The sequence below is a fragment of the Chinchilla lanigera genome, unplaced genomic scaffold (assembly GCF_000276665.1).
Source record: "Chinchilla lanigera isolate Chin_1 unplaced genomic scaffold, ChiLan1.0 scaffold00141, whole genome shotgun sequence".
Classification (NCBI taxonomy): domain Eukaryota; kingdom Metazoa; phylum Chordata; class Mammalia; order Rodentia; family Chinchillidae; genus Chinchilla; species Chinchilla lanigera.
This window is the reverse complement of record NW_004955542.1, coordinates 2,908,148-2,928,078: the sequence shown is the minus strand read 5'-3', so window position 1 is coordinate 2,928,078 and position 19,931 is coordinate 2,908,148. Positions and strand designations below refer to the sequence as shown.

The following is a 19,931-nucleotide window of genomic DNA, read 5'->3' as shown; positions in this document are numbered from 1 at the left end:
TTGTCCATTCTGTGACCTGGGGGCAGGCTGAGAGACACGGACACGGGGAACAGCATCAGGAAAGGTGGAACCCAGCACCTGACGCTGGGTCACAAGGACACATTACTTTGCTGGGAAAGCACTATCCTCTCAGACTGGCAGGGAATGACACGGCAGGACCTCAGCTGCCCGTGCCAGGCACACTGCTGTCCCCAGTAGAAGAACTGGGTCTGCGGGCTGACCTAGCTCCACGTCAGCAAAGCTTCCGTGTGCACCACCTGGACTTAAAGACTGTGTATTCTGTGTGATGCCGCAATGCATGGGGCACTGCCCAGCTGCTCTGCGACTCACAGGACACAGCTCCGTGTGCTGGCTGTGTCAAGGCCAGGGCAATCGGTACCCCATCAGGCAGTGGGGTCAGAAGGGAGAGAGCCAGCCTACCCACCGCCGCCGCCTGGCAAGGTGCAGTCCCTGGGCAGCTGGAGCAGGGAGGAGCAGCAGAGACAGGATATACAGACTAAGCTAACGGACAGAGTGGCAGACCAGGAGGAAGAGACGCAAGCATCCGGCCGGGGCCCATCCTCCCAGGAGCTCTGTCCCTGTCCAGACAAACCTTCCTTCCCAAGGGGCCGGTTCTGCCGCGTTCTCCGGGAGCCCCGACGGTTCCTCCGCCTCCCTGCAGCACAGGAGAGGAGCTGGGTCACTGAGTGCTCGTCCGCCCAAGCCAAGGGGTCTCTGGATGCCCCAGCTCTGCTCTGCACAGAGGCCAGAGCCCGCAAGGGCTGGTGACCCGTGCTGCCTGAACTCCCAAGTGCAGGACGCAGTGCTCAGTGCCACAGACCCAGACATAAGTGCACCAGAAATGTCTGCGCAAACCTACACCATCAGCACTGCCTCTCGGGGCCAATCGCACATGCTCGTTACTAAGGCACACATCGAGGTTCCCTGCTGGATGACAGGTCCCTGGGCTCGTGTGACTGTGCTTCCCCTACTGTTCCACACCCCAGTGAACTGCAGATTGTCCAGGTTCAGAATGCTTGCTGGGGGAATGAATAAATCACCTTCTCAATGGGCACAGCCCACATAGCCCAGAAAGGTCCCTAAACTAGGTGGCGGCAAAGCACAAATTAATAAATGCTTCTGGAGCTAGGGGATAACTCCTTCAATAGCTTTGTACCCAAGTCACCTTAAATTTCCAGTTAACTAAAAGTCAAATGTTAAAAAAAAAAAAAAAAAAAAAAACCTGCAGAAACGTTTAGCAGTAGTTCTTTATCAGCTGTCAGGCTGTAGAAGGGTTTTCTAAACAAACAACAGCTTCACAAAGATCCTGCCCACTATGGTGCATGAGTGTGGCAACAGACCAGCTGGTTGGCAACTTATTGGTCATAGTTATGCTCTGTAACATGTGGTGGAGGGGAGGGGGGTTTCTCTAGGGGACTGATGTGAAATGCTCTGCACAACCTCAGAGTTTTGGTAGGTTTGGACAGGTCTCTCGTAAGATCTCCGGGACAAGGCTCTTCCTTCCTTTGTTAATACCCAGGAGCAGGCTACTTTTAGAAGGAGTAGCATTGGGACTTAGAAGCCACCACTGCACAAGAAATGGGATCTTTTACCACTTTGGGTCACCAGAAGAACTGAGTTGCCAGAGGGTCGGGCTGAGGGGCGGGTCTATCTACAACACCGTTACCATGGAAGTCTCAGCCCCCTGGGCACTGCGCTGTGTGCTCAGCTAATGGCCGGTCAGCTGCAGGGGACTTACCCGAGGTCCAGGGATGCCTTGCTCCCCACTCAGGCCTGGAGGGCCAATGAGGCCAGGGGGACCCTACAGAGAGAGATCACGGGGTGAGTGCCACCAAGCTGGCTCTCTAGGAGGAGCCCCACAGTAACCTTTCTTCTCAGGAACCATCAGCGGGAGACACCCCCAAAGTCCAGCAACCGAGGAATGGATAAACCGTGCTGTGTCCACACACCGGAGAATGATTCAGTCAACAAGAGCAAGAGGTTCTGGCTGAGGCTCCGATGTGGCCAGCATTCAGGAGTATGCTCCTAAGTGAAAGGAGCCCAACACAAACAGCCACCTGCTTATGATGACTTTAGATGAGACGCCCAGGACAGGCAAGTCCATCAAGAGGGAAGAGGAGTGGCGACCAGGTGCTTGGTGGTGTGGGTACAGAGTCATCTGACAGGCTGATAAAAATGTTTTTACACTACTGCGCGGCGTTGTGAGTGTGCCTCACACCACCAGCCGCTGAGTTTAAAATGGCTAATTTTATATTATAGGAACATCTCAATTAAAAAATTTCCAGGAAATCTGGGAAAGCATCCCATCATGCAGGGGTACTGACCTGTGCGCCTCTGGTGCCCTGCTCTCCCGGGAAGCCCGACTGGCCAGGACCACCCCTGTTGCCCTTGGAGACAAGAGAAGATGCAGCAAGGGTGAGGGCTGAAGTGTAGCCTCGCCTCTGTGCCCCACAGTCGGTTCTGGCCCAGGGAGATGCTCAGGGAGACACAGCCTTCCCAGGGTCACAGGCGAAGAACACGGAGACCCCAGAGCGAGACAGTGCCCACGGGGCAGCCAGGGCTCACCCTCGCCTCAGCTGCTCCTCGGACGGCTCTGTGAAAGGCAGCTTTTCTCCTCAGCCTGTCCTTCCCTGGCCAGAGGGCCAGCTAAGTGGGCACCTCACAGTGGAAAGGCACCCAAGACACCACCTGCCAGTCCCCTCCCTTCCTTCTGCCCCACCTACTTCACTTCTCAAGACTTTGTAGAAGGGGCTAAGTTGGGAGCTGTCACAGTCGAGCAGTGACACCTGGGGGTACTGTCCCAGTCCCCTGGGGGCTCACCTTAGCTCCCGCGGGTCCCCTTCGGCCAAAGCCGCCCTGTGGAAGAAGCCACACAAGCGATGAGGGACACAGGAAAGCTGGCACAGGGCCTGGGCACTCCCAGACTGACCCGAGGACCCCTTCTCTGTCGCTGCCACCATTACTGCCAGGAATCAGTGACTGCGCCCGGGCACCCCAGGCCCAGCCACATCGACCGCCCTTGCCCGGCCCTCAACTCAGAGTCGTGCTTCCACGATGCTCCTGCTAGTAATTCAAATGGAAGTTTTGAGAATTGCTCCAAACCCGCCAAGCAAAATAATGACTTCTGGCTGCACGATCCCGGCCAACGTGGAGTGAGGCCCGTGAGCCCGGAATGCCGACCTGCCTGTTTCCTTCCATGTCCCTCTCTGCAAGGAGCGGGATGAAACGGGCTCACGAGGATGGGAAGCATCCCAAATCCTCCGAGCCACCCTGGCCAAGTACAACACACGCCCTCAAGAGCCGTGTCCAAGCAGCACAGGCGTGAACCTCAGCGCCCCGTGTGCTTAGCGCGGGCTCGGGCCTCACTCGGCACCAGGTTCCTCGAAGCTCCGGGGGTGACCTTAGTTCTCACAGGCGGGCTCGTCCAGCCAGCGGCCCATGACTCCCCACCCCTCGATCATCCCCTGGGGCCTGGCGGTCTGGGGTGGAAGCCCGAGAAGGTCCCGTGTGGTCTTTGCAAGCTGACAGGCTGTGCTCCAGCACCTGGGGTGCTGGTTCTGCACAGGGCGCTCTCCTGCCCCGAGTGACCTCGGAACCAGCCCCTCCCAAAGACGACATCCTCGAGTGTGATCAGAGTCCCCCGGCGCACAGTGATTCACTGTCTAAGCCAGAGGCCACCTGTGGAGACTCAGCCGTCACTGGGGTGGGGGGCCGCTACTCATCTCAGCCAGTGGGGTCCCCAGGGAAAGGACACGAGACCTCTTAGCCAGTCCTCAACCTGCTGCGAACGTGCTCTGCTTTCCACTTCCCTGCTTAATGAACCCCTGAATGAAGGCTACGAGAGCCCTCATCTGCAACCAAATGCAGACCCATTTCCATCTCCAGTGGGACTGAAAGCAACCGTCCACACTGCTGAGCCAGTCACTGTGCACAGCCCAGGTTCGGCTGGGCCCCGCTCTGAGCAGTGACAGCCCAAGCAAGCCTCCAATGAGTGCTTCCTTGTTCTTATCCAGAGCGGGGCTCAACAGCACTCTTCAGCAATCATGCTCGAATGTCTCAGGTTTGCTTAGGAGTCTTAGGAGTTTTAGGAAACCCCTGATCATCCAGTTACTTGGGAGTCACCCTCTGGGAAGCCCCTTGCCTCACAACTGCTCTGATCCTCAGCTGGGAGGGCCTGGACATGTCCCCACCCTCCAGAAAACAGCTGGGGCCAGGTTCTCAGCCCCCCAGCCTCTGTGCAGCCTTCAAGTTCCACTCACTTCTGAGTGCAGACCCACAGGGCACCCACCACTTCCCGAGCTCCCCCTGGGGCTACAATATGCCCGGGGCAGGGACCTCCACACCCAGACAAAAGGGCCATGAGCCCTGCACCCCTGAGCCCTGCAAGCTTGAAAACAGCTTCATGAAAGCCACCCCAGCACTCTAGCGTCAGGGTCTCCACATCGAGACTCCTTGACAGGGCGCTCCGAGTGGCACATGCCAAGCACACTCCAGAAATTGTGACCGCGTCTCAGCCTTTCAACTAAGATCAGGTAAGAAACGTACAGTGGAACAGAGGATGCCTGCACCCCACCAATGCGTGACAGTCACACGAAGAACCAAACTGCTATAAAAACAGCAAATACCCAGCTCTTTCACCTTCCTGCCCCTTGCCACCCACCCCCAGCTTTAGAATTTCTGCTTGAATATTTTAAATACTTGGTGGGGTAAAATATGGCCAAATACTTGAAAGCACAAAGTTGTTTTCCGAAGCATCTGTTTGGTATGTTGTTTTTTAGAGGAGAAGGATATACAGTGTAAGGTGGGGAGGGAGGACAGAGAAAACGCAGAGTAAATCATAAGAGTGAAAAATTCTACAGGTGGGAAGTTTTAGGTCCACATGTCGCCCTTCACCTTCCGCCCTGGGATGACAAAGCTTGAGGCCCTCAGTGGTGCTGGCACTGGACTCCGGACCTAGCAGCTCCTAGAACAGTGAGCCGTGCAAGTAGCTCGGAGTCCAAGGCCCTGGGTTCCTTCCCAGGAGCACCAGAGCACAAGAATGGTTCACTGTGAATGAGCCCGTGTTTCCTTAGTGCAGCGTAAAATCTCCTAGGCCAGAGGAAGCCCGTTGCGCCCTGGCAGTGCCTGGCAGACACATGGCGCTTGGTAAGTGTCCTGTGCACCCAAGAGTACTCACATCCTTCCCAGTTTCTCCAGGACTTCCGGACACGCCGTCCCTCCCAGGGAGACCCTGTGGGGCAGAAAAACAGACCTGAGGCACTGCAGGGAGAGGGCCAATTCCCAGGGGAAGCCCACTGTGGGGGTGGGGACCCCGTGCATTCCCACCTCTATGAGGGTCGATGTGATGAGCACTTCCCGTGTGGAGCCCCAGACCCCAGCCCTTCCCCACACACCCAGGCCACCTCCCTGTGTCCCTGCAGGCTCATGCTGCTCGGCTGAGGGGACAGCGCGCGCTTCGCAGCCCTGAGCACAGGGCGTCTGTGAGCACGAGCACCATACCATGGGGCCGAGGTCTCCCGTCTCTCCTTTGGGTCCTCTCTGTTGGCTGTCCTGTCCAGACTCACCCTGAGAACAACACACCAGAGGAGGAGCCACATGTGGCCGGAACGCCACTGCCACCAGATGGGGAGCCACAAAACAAGAGACGACAGGAGCACAGCGCAACATCCACTTCCTGCCCAGCCACATCCTCCACAGACCCCCCAACTAGTGCTGATGGAGCCCAGCGTGTGGTCAGCAAACCGCAGCAGTCCCCAGGGAGGAGGGCACCCCAGGTTTGCCCTTGCTTCCCGACACAGAGGCCAGAGAAAAGACGGGGACGTGACAGTCACTTGCTTAATAAGCTTACAGAATCATTAATTAATTAATCAACCCTTGAGATAGGGTCTCGCTATGTAACCCAGGCTGGCACAGAACTCTGTGGCAGTCCTGGTGCCTCGGCCTCCCAAGTGCTGGGATGACAGCCATGCGCCACCACAGCCAGCTTTTACAGGCATTTAAGAGGAGAAAAGCCACAAAAGGTCCTCTTTCCAGGACGCAGATGGGAAGGGTCCCAAGACGGCACTGTAGGAAACATCTCAGCTTGTCCATGACTCAATCTGCAAGTGCTGACCTTTGGAGCTAAAGAACAAGCCCGCCTCTGGTGACCCAAACTTGTGAGAAAAGAACAAGTGTATATTTTATCAACACGCATAAGAGCGATCTGCAGAGCAAGATTCTCGCTTTAGTCTTCATCTCCCACGACCTGTTCACAAGCTTGCGTCTGGTCACCAAGCGGGACAGTGGCCTTACCGGGTCACCTCGGATGCCCACGTCTCCTCTCTCTCCCTTGTCTCCCTTAGGTCCTTTGTCACCCTAAATAAAATGGGTACAGAGGAGTTAACAGACAGATGTGCATTTATTGTGCTTATTCGAAGATCACACCGAATGCAGATAGCAAAATGGGTACCACAGTGAGGTTGAATAACATGCCGCGAGCAGCTGAGAGGCATTGATTTAACCCAGATCCCCATACAGCATCATTTTATTAACTCTAGTCCCCGTGTTATGCATCGGCTCTTTAGGATCTGATCAACAAATTATTGTCTTGCCTTGAAAAATCACACTCTGATGCTTCAATCTTAAATAGAACTCCAGTGACCATTCCCTCCTTTGCCGCGGAGGTAAAGTCACTTTCAATTATTTACGATTCACTCAGTGAAGGCACAAACGTCTTGTGGGGATCCACTGTGTGCCAGCAGACACTAGGGACTTAAGTAGAATAACATGAACTCAATTCCCGCCCTGTGGGACATGCTGTACAATGCAGAAAAGACAAGAACAGGTGTCAGAGCTGGTGGGGGCCCCGGGGGGCATCGCAGGAGAGCCGGTGGGGCAGTCTGAGAGGCTTGCCTGCAGGCAGTGGGCAGGACACGCACGTGTGAAAGAAACAAGTCCCCCCATAAGAGCAGCACCTCAGAGACACCTACCCTTCGGCCAGGGCTTCCCTTCTCTCCAGAAGAACCAGGCAGCCCCTTGTCTCCCTGCCAAAGACAACGAGAATTGGTCACGCCTAGCACAGCTCCTGCCGCAGAGGGAGCCGCCAGCTGCTGCCACCTCTAGGACCAGAAGCTCTTTGGCTGAGAGAGTAAAGCCACTCACATCCTCGCCATCCAGGCCGTCCAGCCCAATCTCTCCGAGTTCACCCTGGAAGGGAAGAAGGCAGGCGGGTGAGTGAGGACACGGAGCCCTCTGCCCACCGAGGAAAATGGAATTGCTAGGAAAGTGTTCAACTTAAAAGCCAAAACAAGCTTGAGTACCTTTTCTCCTGGGAAACCTCGAGAGCCCTGGAAGAAAGAGAACAGGGAAAACGTGAGTTCTTCCTGCACGGCTGGGACCTCGGGGCAGCAGAAGCCAAGGGCTGCCCCACCGGGATGCCCCAGTGCCTAAAATTCCACTGTCAGAGATTTATCTCTTTAGCTCCCGCTGTCACCGTGATCAGTGTGGGATGGCGTAAGGTGATCGGCCTGGAACTGAATACTTGAGTAGCTCCTGCTCTCTGGGTAATGGAAAGTGACCCCAACAGCCAGGCAAAGGTGCTCCCGTGAAGGCCAACCTTACTGCTTTGTGGGGTGACAGCCCTTCCCTTCAGCACCTGCTGTCACTTAGCAAGCGAAAGACAAAGTCTGTCTGCCCCGGAATCCACGCTGCCCCTGCTCCTCCCCCTTCCTCCTCCCAGGGCCAAGACCAAGGGACCTGGCCCAGCCTCCTGCTGCCTCGGGCCATCTCCTGCTGCCACACCTTCCTTAGGAGCCCCCCAGTTGCGATGCAGCACCTTCCCCACAGCGCCCTCCTCGGGGTTGCCCCGCACCCCGTCCGCACTGTACCTTCACTCCTCTCTGGCCCGGGCAGCCCTGGAAGCCCTGCGTGCCATTCACACCAGGTGGACCTCGCTCACCCTGTGGGGAAACAGAGGCAGTGGCAGCTGGAGCCCTCAGAGCCTGAGCCAGGAGCCCCAGGGCCCCAGCCCCAGGCCTGTCGAGGGTCAGAGCTCCCTGGGGACAGTGGGCTCCAGAGGGTCACCTAGGCGAGGGAGTCCCTGGGGGCCTGGTGTGGGGCCGCTGGACCCCGATGAGGGTCTATCAGCCTGACTGCTACTCTGTGTGGCCTTGGCTCCCAGCTGCCCAGTGGGCCGGGCCCAGCCCTGACACCAACATCCTGACTGGGCCTGGAGACCTCAGGGACTACCCTAGGACCTCTTCATCTCTTCCAAGTCTGGGCTCTGATCTAGGGTCTCCAAGCCTCTCAGACCCATGACTGTCCCAGCCCTGCTCCCAAAAGTCCTGCTGCTGGGCCCTTCCCGCCCTCCTCTGGAACTCTTGGATGTGATGCAGATTGGGCCAAACCCCTTGGAGAGACATCCCCAACATGGGCGACCCACACCCACAAAGAGCTGGACTGAGAACACATTTAACCCTCCCAGAGGACCAAGGAGCGCATCCCTCAGACACACGCTGACACCGTCAGACTGTCATATTTCCCAAAGCATCACCATCTGAGGGAAGTTGCTAAAGGAGCTAGCAGTTCACTTTTCTCCCACAGGGAAAGCTGTCAACTGGGGCTCCACCATCGTTCCCATGTGGACTGGGCAGGACAGGAGCTTGAGCAACAGGGAGAGCTGCTGTACTTACAGGTCCGCCCTCGTCGCCGGGGTAACCTCGGTAGCCATCTTCCCCTGCAATGCCCTGAAACAGTGCACACAGAGGCTGCGTGAGACCCCGAGGTCCCCACTGCTCTGGGCTGAGCATCCCTGCTGTCACCTTCCTTGGGCAGAGCTGTGCTGACAGCACAGTTCCCGGTGCCTGTCCTAGGGCCCATCCACTTTCCGTGTGATCACTCTTGTGATGGGGGCTCTCGGGCTCTTGCTTTGCTGGGAAAGCCTGCTGCTGCCCACCCAGAGGCAAACGCTGAGGCCCTGCTGACCAGCCCAGTGAGGCCGCCAGCCAGCGAGGCCCCCAGCAAGTGAGGCCCCTAGTTTCAACAGGATTTTCCCACATGAAGATCCCACCTGCTAAAAAATACACCTTCATCCCATGTAGAGGAGACTGTGACAGACACTTGGAACTTCCCATGCCGTTTCAGAAGGCGCTCCACATAGGGGGATGCTTTACATTGGGGATGCTCTACATTTAGCGCGGAGGCTGCATCTGGTGGGGGACGTGTCTGGGCAATGAAGCCCACAGGTCACACCTTGGACCTCCTGTTCTCCCAGTAGGAAGGGTCCTTCTCCTGCCCCACCTCCCTGCTCCAAAGTTGGAGAAATGACCCTGTCAAAGCAATGTCACCTTTAACCTCTAACCTCAGCTGGGGAAGAGGGCACAAGCACAATACCTTTGGCCCGATGCTGCCAATGGGCCCTCGGTCTCCTCTTTCTCCGGAGCATTTGCACGGAACCCCGCAGCAAGCTTTCTCAGCAATATTGCCCTGCCAGGATGGGAAAGAAAACAAGTCCAAAGCTCAGGAAATGCCCACCAAAACCACCCACGAGCTGCTGGGGTCACCGTCTGCTGCATGCAGGCCGCACAGGGCAAGGGAAGTCACCAGGACAGCATCTCCCAAGGCTGGCCCAGGCTGAGGGTCAAGCCCTTGTCAGTCAGCCAGGGTTGGAAGTTGTCACCAATGAGAAAGAGAAGAGGAACCCAAGCACCATAAACCATATTCACCACAGCTCCCTAGGCCAGACCTTTGGAGACATTTCTGACACAGGCATTCAGGTTTCAGGTGGTAACTATAACTTACATGTGCCTCAACTCCAACTGCAGGACCTAGCAAACAAATCACAGCTGACCAGGACCCAAAATTTTTCTAGAACACAGCTCCAGGCAGCCCACTCTGGGAGCTGGGCTCTGAGGCACGGAAGCAGCCCCAGCCTGGAGGAGGCCCTAGAGCGGCCCCCGTGAGGAGCAGGCAGGAGCGGCCTGGCTGCTGAGCCACCAGCACCACAACTCAGGGTCACTCGTGCCTCTGACACTCACCTGATACCCTGGACACTCCCCTCCCACCCTCATGAGGCAAAGTCTGCTGCCCTAATGGCACCACTTGGGCTTTCTTGCAAAGAGCTTCTCAGAGCTCTCGATTTCTCTTGTGTCCCAGACTGGTCAACCAACTCAACCTCCTTTGGTCCAATAAGAAAATCCTAATTCTAGCCCTGGAAGAAGGTGGGAGGGAAGGAAGGGTGCATTCAGTCCATCTGGTTGATGTAGCCACACTCCGCCATTGCTACCACCCAACAACCTCCTCGTTCATCCCCAGCCCTCGTCTCCTGTCCCCAATCCCAAGCCCAGGCAGAACCCCTCCCGCCAACAGGCTGAGGTTTGGGAAGCCCTGAAGGGCTCCTCCGTGTTTGCCAAAGGAAACTGGAAGGGCAGTAGTAGGAGCACCTCTCCACCGGAAGTGGCCTTGGTCCTTCTCGTCAACATCATGTAAACTTTCAGACACCATGGACAGTTTCCTGCCCAAGGATGGCCCGTCACAAGGTCTGGCATCCCCACCAATCTCAGGAATTATAAGAAGCCACTGCTAACTAGAACTGAGGAAATTCTAAGGCTGTGACATCCAAATGCCTACAAACCTAGCTTTGCTTCTGAGACCCACACCTGTTGGGCCAGGAAGGCAGATCCCAAGTGAATTCAGCACATTAAACTAAAGCCCCAGACACCCCATTCCCCCACTGGCCAGGGTTGACTTGATTGTCTACAGATGCCAAGTGTTGCCCTCTCTGATTTGGTCTGTGTAAAGCAACACACACCAGCTGCTCAGCCAGCTCATAATCCAGGTCCAGGAGGTTAAGCCGCAGGGGCCTGTCGTACAGGAAGCCCCGCCCGAACTCCAGATGCGCCAGCTGCTCCAGGTTGGCCACGCGTTCCAGGCCCACCAGGATCATCGCGTGGACACCTGTGGGGAAAGACACACTTAATGCAGCTCAACTGCATGCTCCAGAGCCATGACATCTTTTTTCCTGACTTTGATTAAATAGAAAATTTAGCATAAAGTTTGGCTTTAACTTAAACATCTGTAATCAAACTACTGAGCTACCTTGAAGAGTAGGAATACTGAAACCTTGGACTCCTCTCGGTAATTATTTTCAATGTGCCTCTAAATGTATTACTATAGCCGGGCGTGGCGGCGCACTCCTGTAATCCCAGCACTCGGGAGGCTGAGGTAGGAGGATCGTTGTGAGTTTGAGGCCAGCCTGGGCTACAAAGTGAGCTCAAGGCCAGCCTGAACTGCACAGCGAGACCCTGTCTTAAAAAAAAATAAATAAAAAATAAATGTATTACTATAAACCCAGGAAGTGGCAACCATGAAATATATTCAAACTAATTTCTCAAAGTCTGGCCCTACATTACTGGGTGTGCAGTGTGAAGAAATGAAAGACTAACTCGTCCAAAATCAGGGAAGCACAACCATATCTCCAAAGCTTGAGGACATTAGCTAATAAATAGGACCATCTTCTGATAAATTGTGATGTATGAATTCCTCTTAAGGTTCTGCTGTTCTGATATTTCAGTGCTTTCTGATATTCAGTGCTTCCAAACTCCAAAGCATGTGAAAGTCTCCTAACAAGTATCTCAGGTCCCCTTACATTTGGTCAGTCTGTTTATTTATATCATTTACATGTATTGTACTTTAAATGCTGTAGCATTCTGAGCTGTGACTACCCCATGCTGAAAATACAGTAGTTGCTTTTGCTAATACATTACCTTCTAGTTTATATGATGGAGCTAAATGAATCAGTACTTGGATTCTTTTGCAAGAACATTATTATGGTTCATACCTAGATGACTCCCAGAACCTCATGCACACATAGGTGAGGTTTCGGGGAGGTGACTGGATCATGGGGCTGTGGTACTCACGGGAGGACTAGTCCACTGATGAATGTGTAGCTAAATGTGATGCTGGTGGTGGAGCCTCGTAGGAGGAGGCCGTCACTGGGGCCCTGGCCTGGGAGGGTCTATCTCCCTTCCCCACTCCTTTAAACGCTGCTTCCTGAAAACCATGACCTGAGGAGCTCTCCTCAGTGCTCGTCTGCCCAGCTGAGGGAGCCAGCCAACTAGGGACTGAGACCTCTGAAACCTCACACACCACGAGCCACAACAAACCTTTCTTCGTTTCAGTTGCAGGTGTCAGGTATTTTGTCCCAAAAGTGAGAAAAGTGACAAAGACAAATATCGTGCATTCTTGAAGTCCCACCATCTGGTTGGGTCTTTGAACCCACTCGCTTGTGCCAAGGCTTGGGTGTAAAGCCATCTGTGCTCATAAGGAATCCTCATTAGCACCCCAGAGGCCCAAGCAGGCAAAAAAGCCCACGGAGCTGAGGACAGCGTCCTCCAGCAGAAGCTGTCCCCACCCAGCACTCCACAACAGAGCGGTCTCTCTGCAGAGCAGCAAGGCCCGCCTCACCTGGCCAGAGGTAGAGAGGTTTTGCTTTTCCAGGACACCTGGGAACCTGGGAATCCAGGGGCCTACCTTCCTCTCGGAGTGCCTCCGACGCGCTGTGTAAAGCTGCCAGGTCTCCATCCGCGCCGTCAGTGAAATGAATGACCACCTGCAAACCAAAGAGCGGTGAAGGTCCAGCCCGGCCCAGAAGGGAAGAGCACAGATGCTGGAAGGGAACCGAGAGGTTTCTGGCGTTCAGATTCCTCGTTCCACGGCTGAGAAACTGAAGGCCACGGTCAAGGCTATTGTGTAATAAATGAGGCATAAAATAAAAGGGCGTGTTTTCGGGTTTGATTTATTTTTAAAAATCATAAGCAACAGTGAGAATGAGAACAGTTTATCTCACTCTCACATTTATGAGGTGTGACTTCCCAGGAGTATGTGTCTGGCGTGGTATCCTAACCCTGTGCTTAGGGGAAGGACTTTTAAAGAGGCAGTTGAGGTAAATGAGGTCATTGGGTGGCTCCTAATCCAGTATGACAGCTATCTTCATAGGAAGAGACCGTTAGGACACACACACACACACACACACACACACAGACACACACACACACACGGATGACCACGTGAGGTCACGGGAAAGAGCCATTTGCAAGCCAAGGAGACAGGCTCAGAGGAAGCCAGCCCTGCCTTCCCCATGATGTCAGACCTCCAGCCTCAGCACTGTGAGGAGATCAATATCGCAACCCCTGCCTGTGATACTGTTGTGTGTGCCGGCTCTAACAAGCAGATATGGCACGTGTGCACACAGTGCGTGTACACGCAGGAGCAGAGAGGTGAGAGACAGAAACACGAGCGGATGAAAACCTCTCTAGTGGGCAGACCTGTTACTGAACCTGAACTCACCCTAAATCACATACTCAGGCTTTCTCACTGATGTCCAGGATGTGTCTTGGAGCTCAGGTAAAGCTAGCAAGAAGAGTTAGCCCCTAGTCTATGAAATTATGATCAGCTGGTGAGTACTTCCACGTGGACACTGGCAGCCTGGCCCTGCCTGCGGGGGTGTCTACAGGAAGGACTCAGGCAGGGCTCCCAGACACTGGTGACAGCCTGCCACCCAGCAAAACTTGGGACCTTGCAGAGGGGCCACTCACCTTCACACTGTCTGGCGAGGACTGCCTGAACTTATTCTGGTAGACCTGCAGCGTGTCAGCCGTGAGGACGTAGGGGTGCTGGCTACGCATGTTGCGGAATTTTTCAAACTGCTCTGGCTGATACTCATCAAAGTCAAAGGCCTCCACCGGTCCAGAAGGCACATTGGCTACCACCGACACACGCACAGTGGGCATCTGGCTGCCGCTGCAGCTGATCCTCTGCATCTGGCTGATTCTGCTCAGGATGGTATCCACCTTGGACTCAAAGCCCTTCTGGGCCACAAATATGTTCTGATCTCTGGATCCATCAAATCCCAGGATCACATCCAGATTACAGGCTGGAAAGGAGAAATGCAGGCCAGCAGCACTAAGGTGAGGCTGCACAGAAGAATTCTAGGCACACAGTGACAGGTGCAGCTGGATGTGGACCAACGCACTGTGCTCAGGACCCTAATGAGCCCCTCCCTGCTTGCTCTCTGAGTGGTGGCTACACCCGCCTTTCTCATGGGAAAAAACACAAGAAGTCAGTGCTGGGAAGCAAACTTGTGGCCTATTTCAATATATAAAGTGTGATCAAAAAGCACAGTGAGTGCTTAATTCTAAAATGTTATGGTACATAACACATTCCCATAACTCCCTTCAAAACACTCCTTTGCTCTTAAAACACATTTATCCCATCATTCTCTACAGCAGCTCTGGAGTCCTCTTTCCAGAGTATCTTTAGCTGTGCAGTTGAGGCTGCCTCCACGTCCTGAATGGATTGAAAAGGTTGACATTTCATGGTTACTTTGACTTCAGGGAAGAGCCAGAAGTCACAAGGTGCCAGATCTGGGGATAAGGCAGATGAGGACACAGTGTCCTCTTTTTACAAGTCTGCCTTCCTCTTCCTGAACAGCAGAATTAACCATTTTTTTATCACATCTCATGAAGACATGAAAGCAGACTCCAGAACTGCTTCAGAGAGTGTCAAGAACAGTGGGATGAGTGTGTCTGAATCAAGTGGGAGGATTTTGAGGGTGATTACTGGCAATATATCTTTTACTGTGATAATTTTTTAATTTAAGCATTCATCAGATATTTTGATCACACCTCAAAAGTTCACTATTTTGGAGGTGTTCATCAACTTCAGCATAATAATATACAGTTAGTGTTTCCACACATCTACAGTGTGCGCTTTGAATTAAAAGCATTTTAGAAAGCACAGGTTTCAATCTCAAAAAAATGAGCCAATAAAACTTTAACTAAAAACAAGGATTAATAAATCTAAGTTATTTGGAGAATAAATCTCGTAAGAGCAAAGAAAGACTGCTACTCTTGTCCTGGAAAAGCAGTTAGGTGAGCCCCAGGGCCCAACCCATGTGAATATAAGGAAATGCTCGTAGCTACCAAATGCTTAAGAAATCCTCAGGCTAGCACTGGGGAGTCAGGTAGTTGAACCCAAAAAAACATCTCCAGGAAAGGACTGGGGATGGGAGGGTATAGGGGTTACCTTTGGACACATCGGCCAAACCAGGACACAAGATCTCATGCATGGCATCATGCAATGTTTCCAAAACCTGCTCGCTCAGTTCCGACAGCTCCTGCACATTCCCCACGCGGAAGGCCGTGGCGCTGTTGGATGCGATCTTCCCAACCTCCTCGGAGTCGATGTTCCGTACTCCTACCGCAAACACTTTGACGCCTCTCTGGGTGAGCGCCAGGCTGACATCCTGGGCATCCTCCACTGACTTTCCTCCCGTGATCACAAAGGCAATCTGGGGGACCCTCTGATCCAGCCGGCTGCCTGCGTCGGGCACGAAGTGATTGAGCTGCAGGTGCTGGAGGCCCACTCTGGTGTTGGCGTGCCGTCCCCCCTTGTAGACCACTTTGTTGATGGCATCGATAATCTGGCTCTTGGAGGAAAAGTCCTTTAGGAAGAACTCGTCCGTGGGGTCAGAGTTGTATTGGACCAGCCCCACCTGGATGGAGTCACCATCTTCATAAACCGTGTCTACGATTTCAGACACAAAACGGAGCACTTCCTGGAAATTGTCCCTCCTGAAATTGATGGAACCGTCCAGCAGGAACACGATGTCTGCTTTCTTCTTCTCTACAAAGGATCACAATGAAGATGAGGAGAGATAGGGCCTCCATACCCAGAACATAAACATACAGTATGTAAATTAAACAAGACAACATTCCTAATAATTCATTCACAGTGAAAACCTTCATTCCATCCCATACCTCTCCAGTGCCAGCCCTGAACCACATTACGCTGCAAACAGGAAGATAAAAACTAAGTTATCCAAATAAAAAGGAAGGGACCCGCAAGAACTTAGTGAAATGGAGCCCTGGTTGTCTTGTGCACAATGATGGCATGTCAGGAAATCAGTGAGGACCTGGACTCACTGGTGTATGATCTCAGATGTTCTAGGAAATCCATTCTTTCTGATCAGAAGTGAAAGACAGTATGTGGCAGGAGCAGGAGTGGTGGTTTAAGAACCACCAAGGAGACAGGCTGGCAATGGGAAGCAGACCCCATAAACCTTTGGAAGGCTGTCTGAGAGCTTCCTGGGAGCCTGCGGCAGGTGGGAGTGATTTCCTAGTTCTAGTCCATCAACCAAGACAGAAATGAAGAGGAGGGACAAACGGGACCAGGTGAGGGATGTGGGATGTGCCCCAGCCAGCCAGAGGGGGCAGTAGAGAGAGAACCTGAGTCAGTGGGGTCCCTGGGAAAACCTACTTCTGCACTCCGGATGTCTGAGCAGCCACACTCAATGGAGAGGAGGAGGAACGTGGGCAGTGGCAGCATCTGATTTGCTCCTGGCAGCCCCACAGGTGACAGCCAGGGGCACAGGGAAGAAGCTGCTGCAGGTGCAGGACTCAGGATCACCCTGGTCCAAGGGAGGAGGCTTGCCCGAACCATGGTGAGCACCTGTCACCTCCAAGGGGACACAGGCCACTGACCTCAGAGATGCCACCCTATTCCGGCAGCCAGTGGGTGTGATGAGCCCTTGGGGCACCTTTATAGCACCTTTGGCTGGGCCACAGTTAACCTGGAGAGTACTGGAAGACCCACAGCCAGGTGCTTCAGGGAACCTGTTTCCTTCTACAATTTCAACTCAACTATTTTTCCAGGGCTTAATTTCTAACATTATCTGTAGGAACAACTCCAGGGAAACTATTCCACAGGATGCTGGTTAAGTTTAAGGTAAATTTTTGACAGTCCACTCTGTAATGAGGAGCCACACAGCTCATACCTGGCCTCGAGGGAGGAGGGGTGAATATCGGAGGTACTGGGGTAGCTCCAGAGGATCCAAAAGAGCCTATGACTTTCTCCTCTATGCTGGGAAGCTCTCTGAACTCTCGCACTGTAAAGACCAGCCTGGGGTCGCTGGTGATGGTCTGCAGCTCTGTTCGGTCGACATTCCGACTTCCAATTCCTAAACTCGCGATCCCTGAGGAACTTATGATCCGGGCGAAACTGGAAACATCATCCTCAGATTTTCCACCCAGAAGCAGGACCAGGTGTTGAGGCACCCCATCTTCTATCCGGCTCCCAGCAGACTTAACAAAGAGGTTTTTTGCCACATACTCCAGAGCTTTGCCAGCATTCAGTGGAGCTCCACCCCGGAACCTCAGACGCCGGACAGCACCCAGCACGGCAGCCTGGGATCTGTGGGTCTTCAGGAGGAACTCAGGGAAAACCTCATTGCTGAACTGCACAAGGCCGATCCTCACTTTGTTGGGACCGATGTTGAGTCTTTGCACAATCCTGCTCACAAAGTCTCGGATGTGCGCGAGCCCATCACTTCTAACGCCGTCAGAGCTGTCGATGAGGAAGACGATGTCGGCCGCGTCGCTCTCTGCAAGAGAAAGGAAAAACAGTGCAGAGCCAGCCGGCGCCCAGCAGTTTCCGCCTGGTTCTGAGCTTGGCCTCAGGCAGCAGCGCTGCGTAAACCCACGTTAAAACTCCATCCCGGGGCAGACACACCGCCCATGTCCCCAGCTTTGCGAAATGAACCATTAAAAAATGAGTCTTCTTTTTTAGTCAAAGCAATTTCCATTTCTTGAAATATTTTATATTTTCCAAAACTTTCTGTCTCTGAGTTGAGTCTGTTTTAATTTTAGCTTTGTGGTCTGGGTTAATACCAATTTTAGAAAATGCAAGTAGCATTTAGAAAGTAATTCTGGATTACAGAAGAGACACTGACCACCAGGGCCAACATCTGACACACACAGAGAGACAGAGAGACAGAGAGAGCCAGAGACAGAGACAAAGAGAGACAAGGAGAGAGACAGAGAGAGGTGAAGGGAGAGAAACAGAGACAGAGGGACAGCAAGAGAGCTGAGCACAAAGAGCCCTGTCCACACCTGTCATTTAGTGACATGAGCTGGGTTTTATCTACAAGTTGAGAATTCCCTAATCCAAATACTCAAAATCTGAAATGCTCCAGTGCAAGACTTTTTCAGGACTGACATGAAACCGCATGACACCACCCAAGGGGAAATTCTACGTCACACGACTTCATTTCATGCAGTTATTTTTTTAATAGTGTAAAATGACCTTCAGGCTATGTGGATAGGTATATATGAAACATTAAAGAATTTCCCATTTAGAGCTGGGTCCCAACCTAAAGTATCTCTATATGTATACACAAATGTTCCCAAATCCAAAAAAATCCAAAACACCTCTGGTTTCAAGTCTTTTGGATAAGGACGATTCAGTCTGTATAGTTCATCAAAACGTCTGGGGAGAGATGAGCCACATTTTCCTAAGAGTCAGAATTCTAGACATTTCTCAGGTGCCATTTGATTAACTCATATGCTGCCCCTCGACACATATCAACCCGGCCTTTGCTTATCCCTGGCTGGGTTATTTATAGTGGGATCACTGGGCTAATTGCATAATTAAACCGTTTACTGAGAAAGAAAAAAGCAGCCTTACAGCAGGTCCACACAGCCTGGGGTCCCCTGCTGAGTACAACTACCCGTCGCAGTCAGCCTCCGCCAAGGACACTGCAGCCAGCACGGAGGGACCATGCACAGACAAGCCCGCTGACACAGACAAGAGAAGAGCCTTGTCCAAACCTCGGAGAGGCCCCGCACCCTTATTCTGGTGAGCAGGAGGTACCAAGACCACTGCTTCTTTTCCAGTCCTTCCAGAGAAGGCTAAGGCAGCCAGTCGCAGAGCGGTTTCCACTTCTCGGCCGCTCTCAGCCCAGGCCAGAGCACCTCAGTCCCCAGCACAAGCTGCAACCCCATGTTGATCATTCCACGGCCCCTTTCTCAGATGCCCCGTCCCCGCCCCGTGCTGCATCAAGAGACACAGCCCACCTGGTCCACCACAGGTGTGTGCTGGGGTCTCTGGCAGGCGCTGGCTGAACAAAGGAAGCACCCCGTCCAGCCCCAGGACCGTACCTGGTGGAGGGTAGTGGGCGCTGGCCAGGATTTGCTGGATCTGCTGGGCGGTGAGAGTGGTGATGGGCGTCAGCAGCTTCTGCTCCAGGCTGGGCAGCTCCCTGAAGGTGCTGACTGAGAACACATACTCAGGGCTCAGCGAGATCTTAACCAGCTCCTCCTGGTCTGCGTTCCTGCCCACGGTGAAAGGGGCCACGCCAAACTGCTTCAGCTCCACTGCCGAGTCGCCCACCTCATCGTCAGACTTCCTGGATGAGATGAGCACCAGGAACTGCGGGACGCCTTCTTCTATGCGGCTGCCCAGCGGCCTCTTGAAGATGTTCCTGGACACGTACTCCAGGGCACTCCCCACGTTGACCTGAGTGCCGCCCTTGGGCCGCAGCCGCCGCACGGCATTCTGCACCTCATCCTTGCTGGCGTGGGCGTTGAGCAGGAACTCCACCTTGGGGTCCTCGCTGAACTGGATGACAGCCACCCGCGTGGTCTCAAAGCCCACGTCCAGGTAATCCACCAGCCTCTCGATGAAGCCTCGGATGTACTGGAACTCTGGGCCAGCAGTTTGAGACCCATCAATGAGGAAGACCACGTCCCTCTTGACACCACCTGCAGGGAACCAAACACGTCTATGGGCTTTATCCTTAGGGGTATCAGATTCTTAGCATTAATGAGCCACCTCTCGGTCCATCAAGGAGTCACTGCCTATCCCACAAGCAGTCCAAATATCAACCACCATAGTCAAAATACCAGTGCAAGGAGCAAGTCTTGTGCATTTCAGCATCTGCATGTCAGAGAGGAGGAGGAGTCCGCTAAGGTAAGGGAAGAAGGATCCCCAAAGACACAGACACCAGAAGTGCTGGGTCTACGAGTGACAACAGGCTGCCCAGCTGTGGCAGGTGCTGCTCACAGAGAAAGGAAGCTGGCACCTGTGTTGGGCCACTTTGCCATTGGAGGGACCTGGAC

General features: G+C 53.6%; 1 protein-coding gene across 5 annotated transcripts in view; it reads right to left on the bottom strand.

Annotated features, from left to right (window-relative positions):
* Nucleotides 1–19,931, bottom strand: part of Col6a3 (collagen, type VI, alpha 3) — an 81,387-nt gene that overhangs the window by 22,491 nt on the left and 38,965 nt on the right. For all 5 annotated transcript variants that reach the window (XM_005411233.2, XM_005411235.2, XM_005411236.2 and 2 more), the window contains 19 exons: nucleotides 18,972–19,574; nucleotides 16,811–17,416; nucleotides 15,061–15,660; nucleotides 13,572–13,909; nucleotides 12,508–12,586; nucleotides 10,787–10,932; nucleotides 9,370–9,462; nucleotides 8,670–8,723; nucleotides 7,866–7,937; nucleotides 7,299–7,325; nucleotides 7,141–7,185; nucleotides 6,969–7,022; nucleotides 6,292–6,354; nucleotides 5,500–5,565; nucleotides 5,177–5,230; nucleotides 2,821–2,856; nucleotides 2,325–2,387; nucleotides 1,739–1,801; nucleotides 593–655 (listed from right to left, as the gene is read on the bottom strand). In XM_005411233.2, the coding sequence (XP_005411290.1) occupies nucleotides 593–655; nucleotides 1,739–1,801; nucleotides 2,325–2,387; nucleotides 2,821–2,856; nucleotides 5,177–5,230; nucleotides 5,500–5,565; nucleotides 6,292–6,354; nucleotides 6,969–7,022; nucleotides 7,141–7,185; nucleotides 7,299–7,325; nucleotides 7,866–7,937; nucleotides 8,670–8,723; nucleotides 9,370–9,462; nucleotides 10,787–10,932; nucleotides 12,508–12,586; nucleotides 13,572–13,909; nucleotides 15,061–15,660; nucleotides 16,811–17,416; nucleotides 18,972–19,574 (3,125 nt within the window). The remainder of the gene's footprint in view (nucleotides 1–592; nucleotides 656–1,738; nucleotides 1,802–2,324; nucleotides 2,388–2,820; nucleotides 2,857–5,176; nucleotides 5,231–5,499; nucleotides 5,566–6,291; nucleotides 6,355–6,968; nucleotides 7,023–7,140; nucleotides 7,186–7,298; nucleotides 7,326–7,865; nucleotides 7,938–8,669; nucleotides 8,724–9,369; nucleotides 9,463–10,786; nucleotides 10,933–12,507; nucleotides 12,587–13,571; nucleotides 13,910–15,060; nucleotides 15,661–16,810; nucleotides 17,417–18,971; nucleotides 19,575–19,931) is intronic.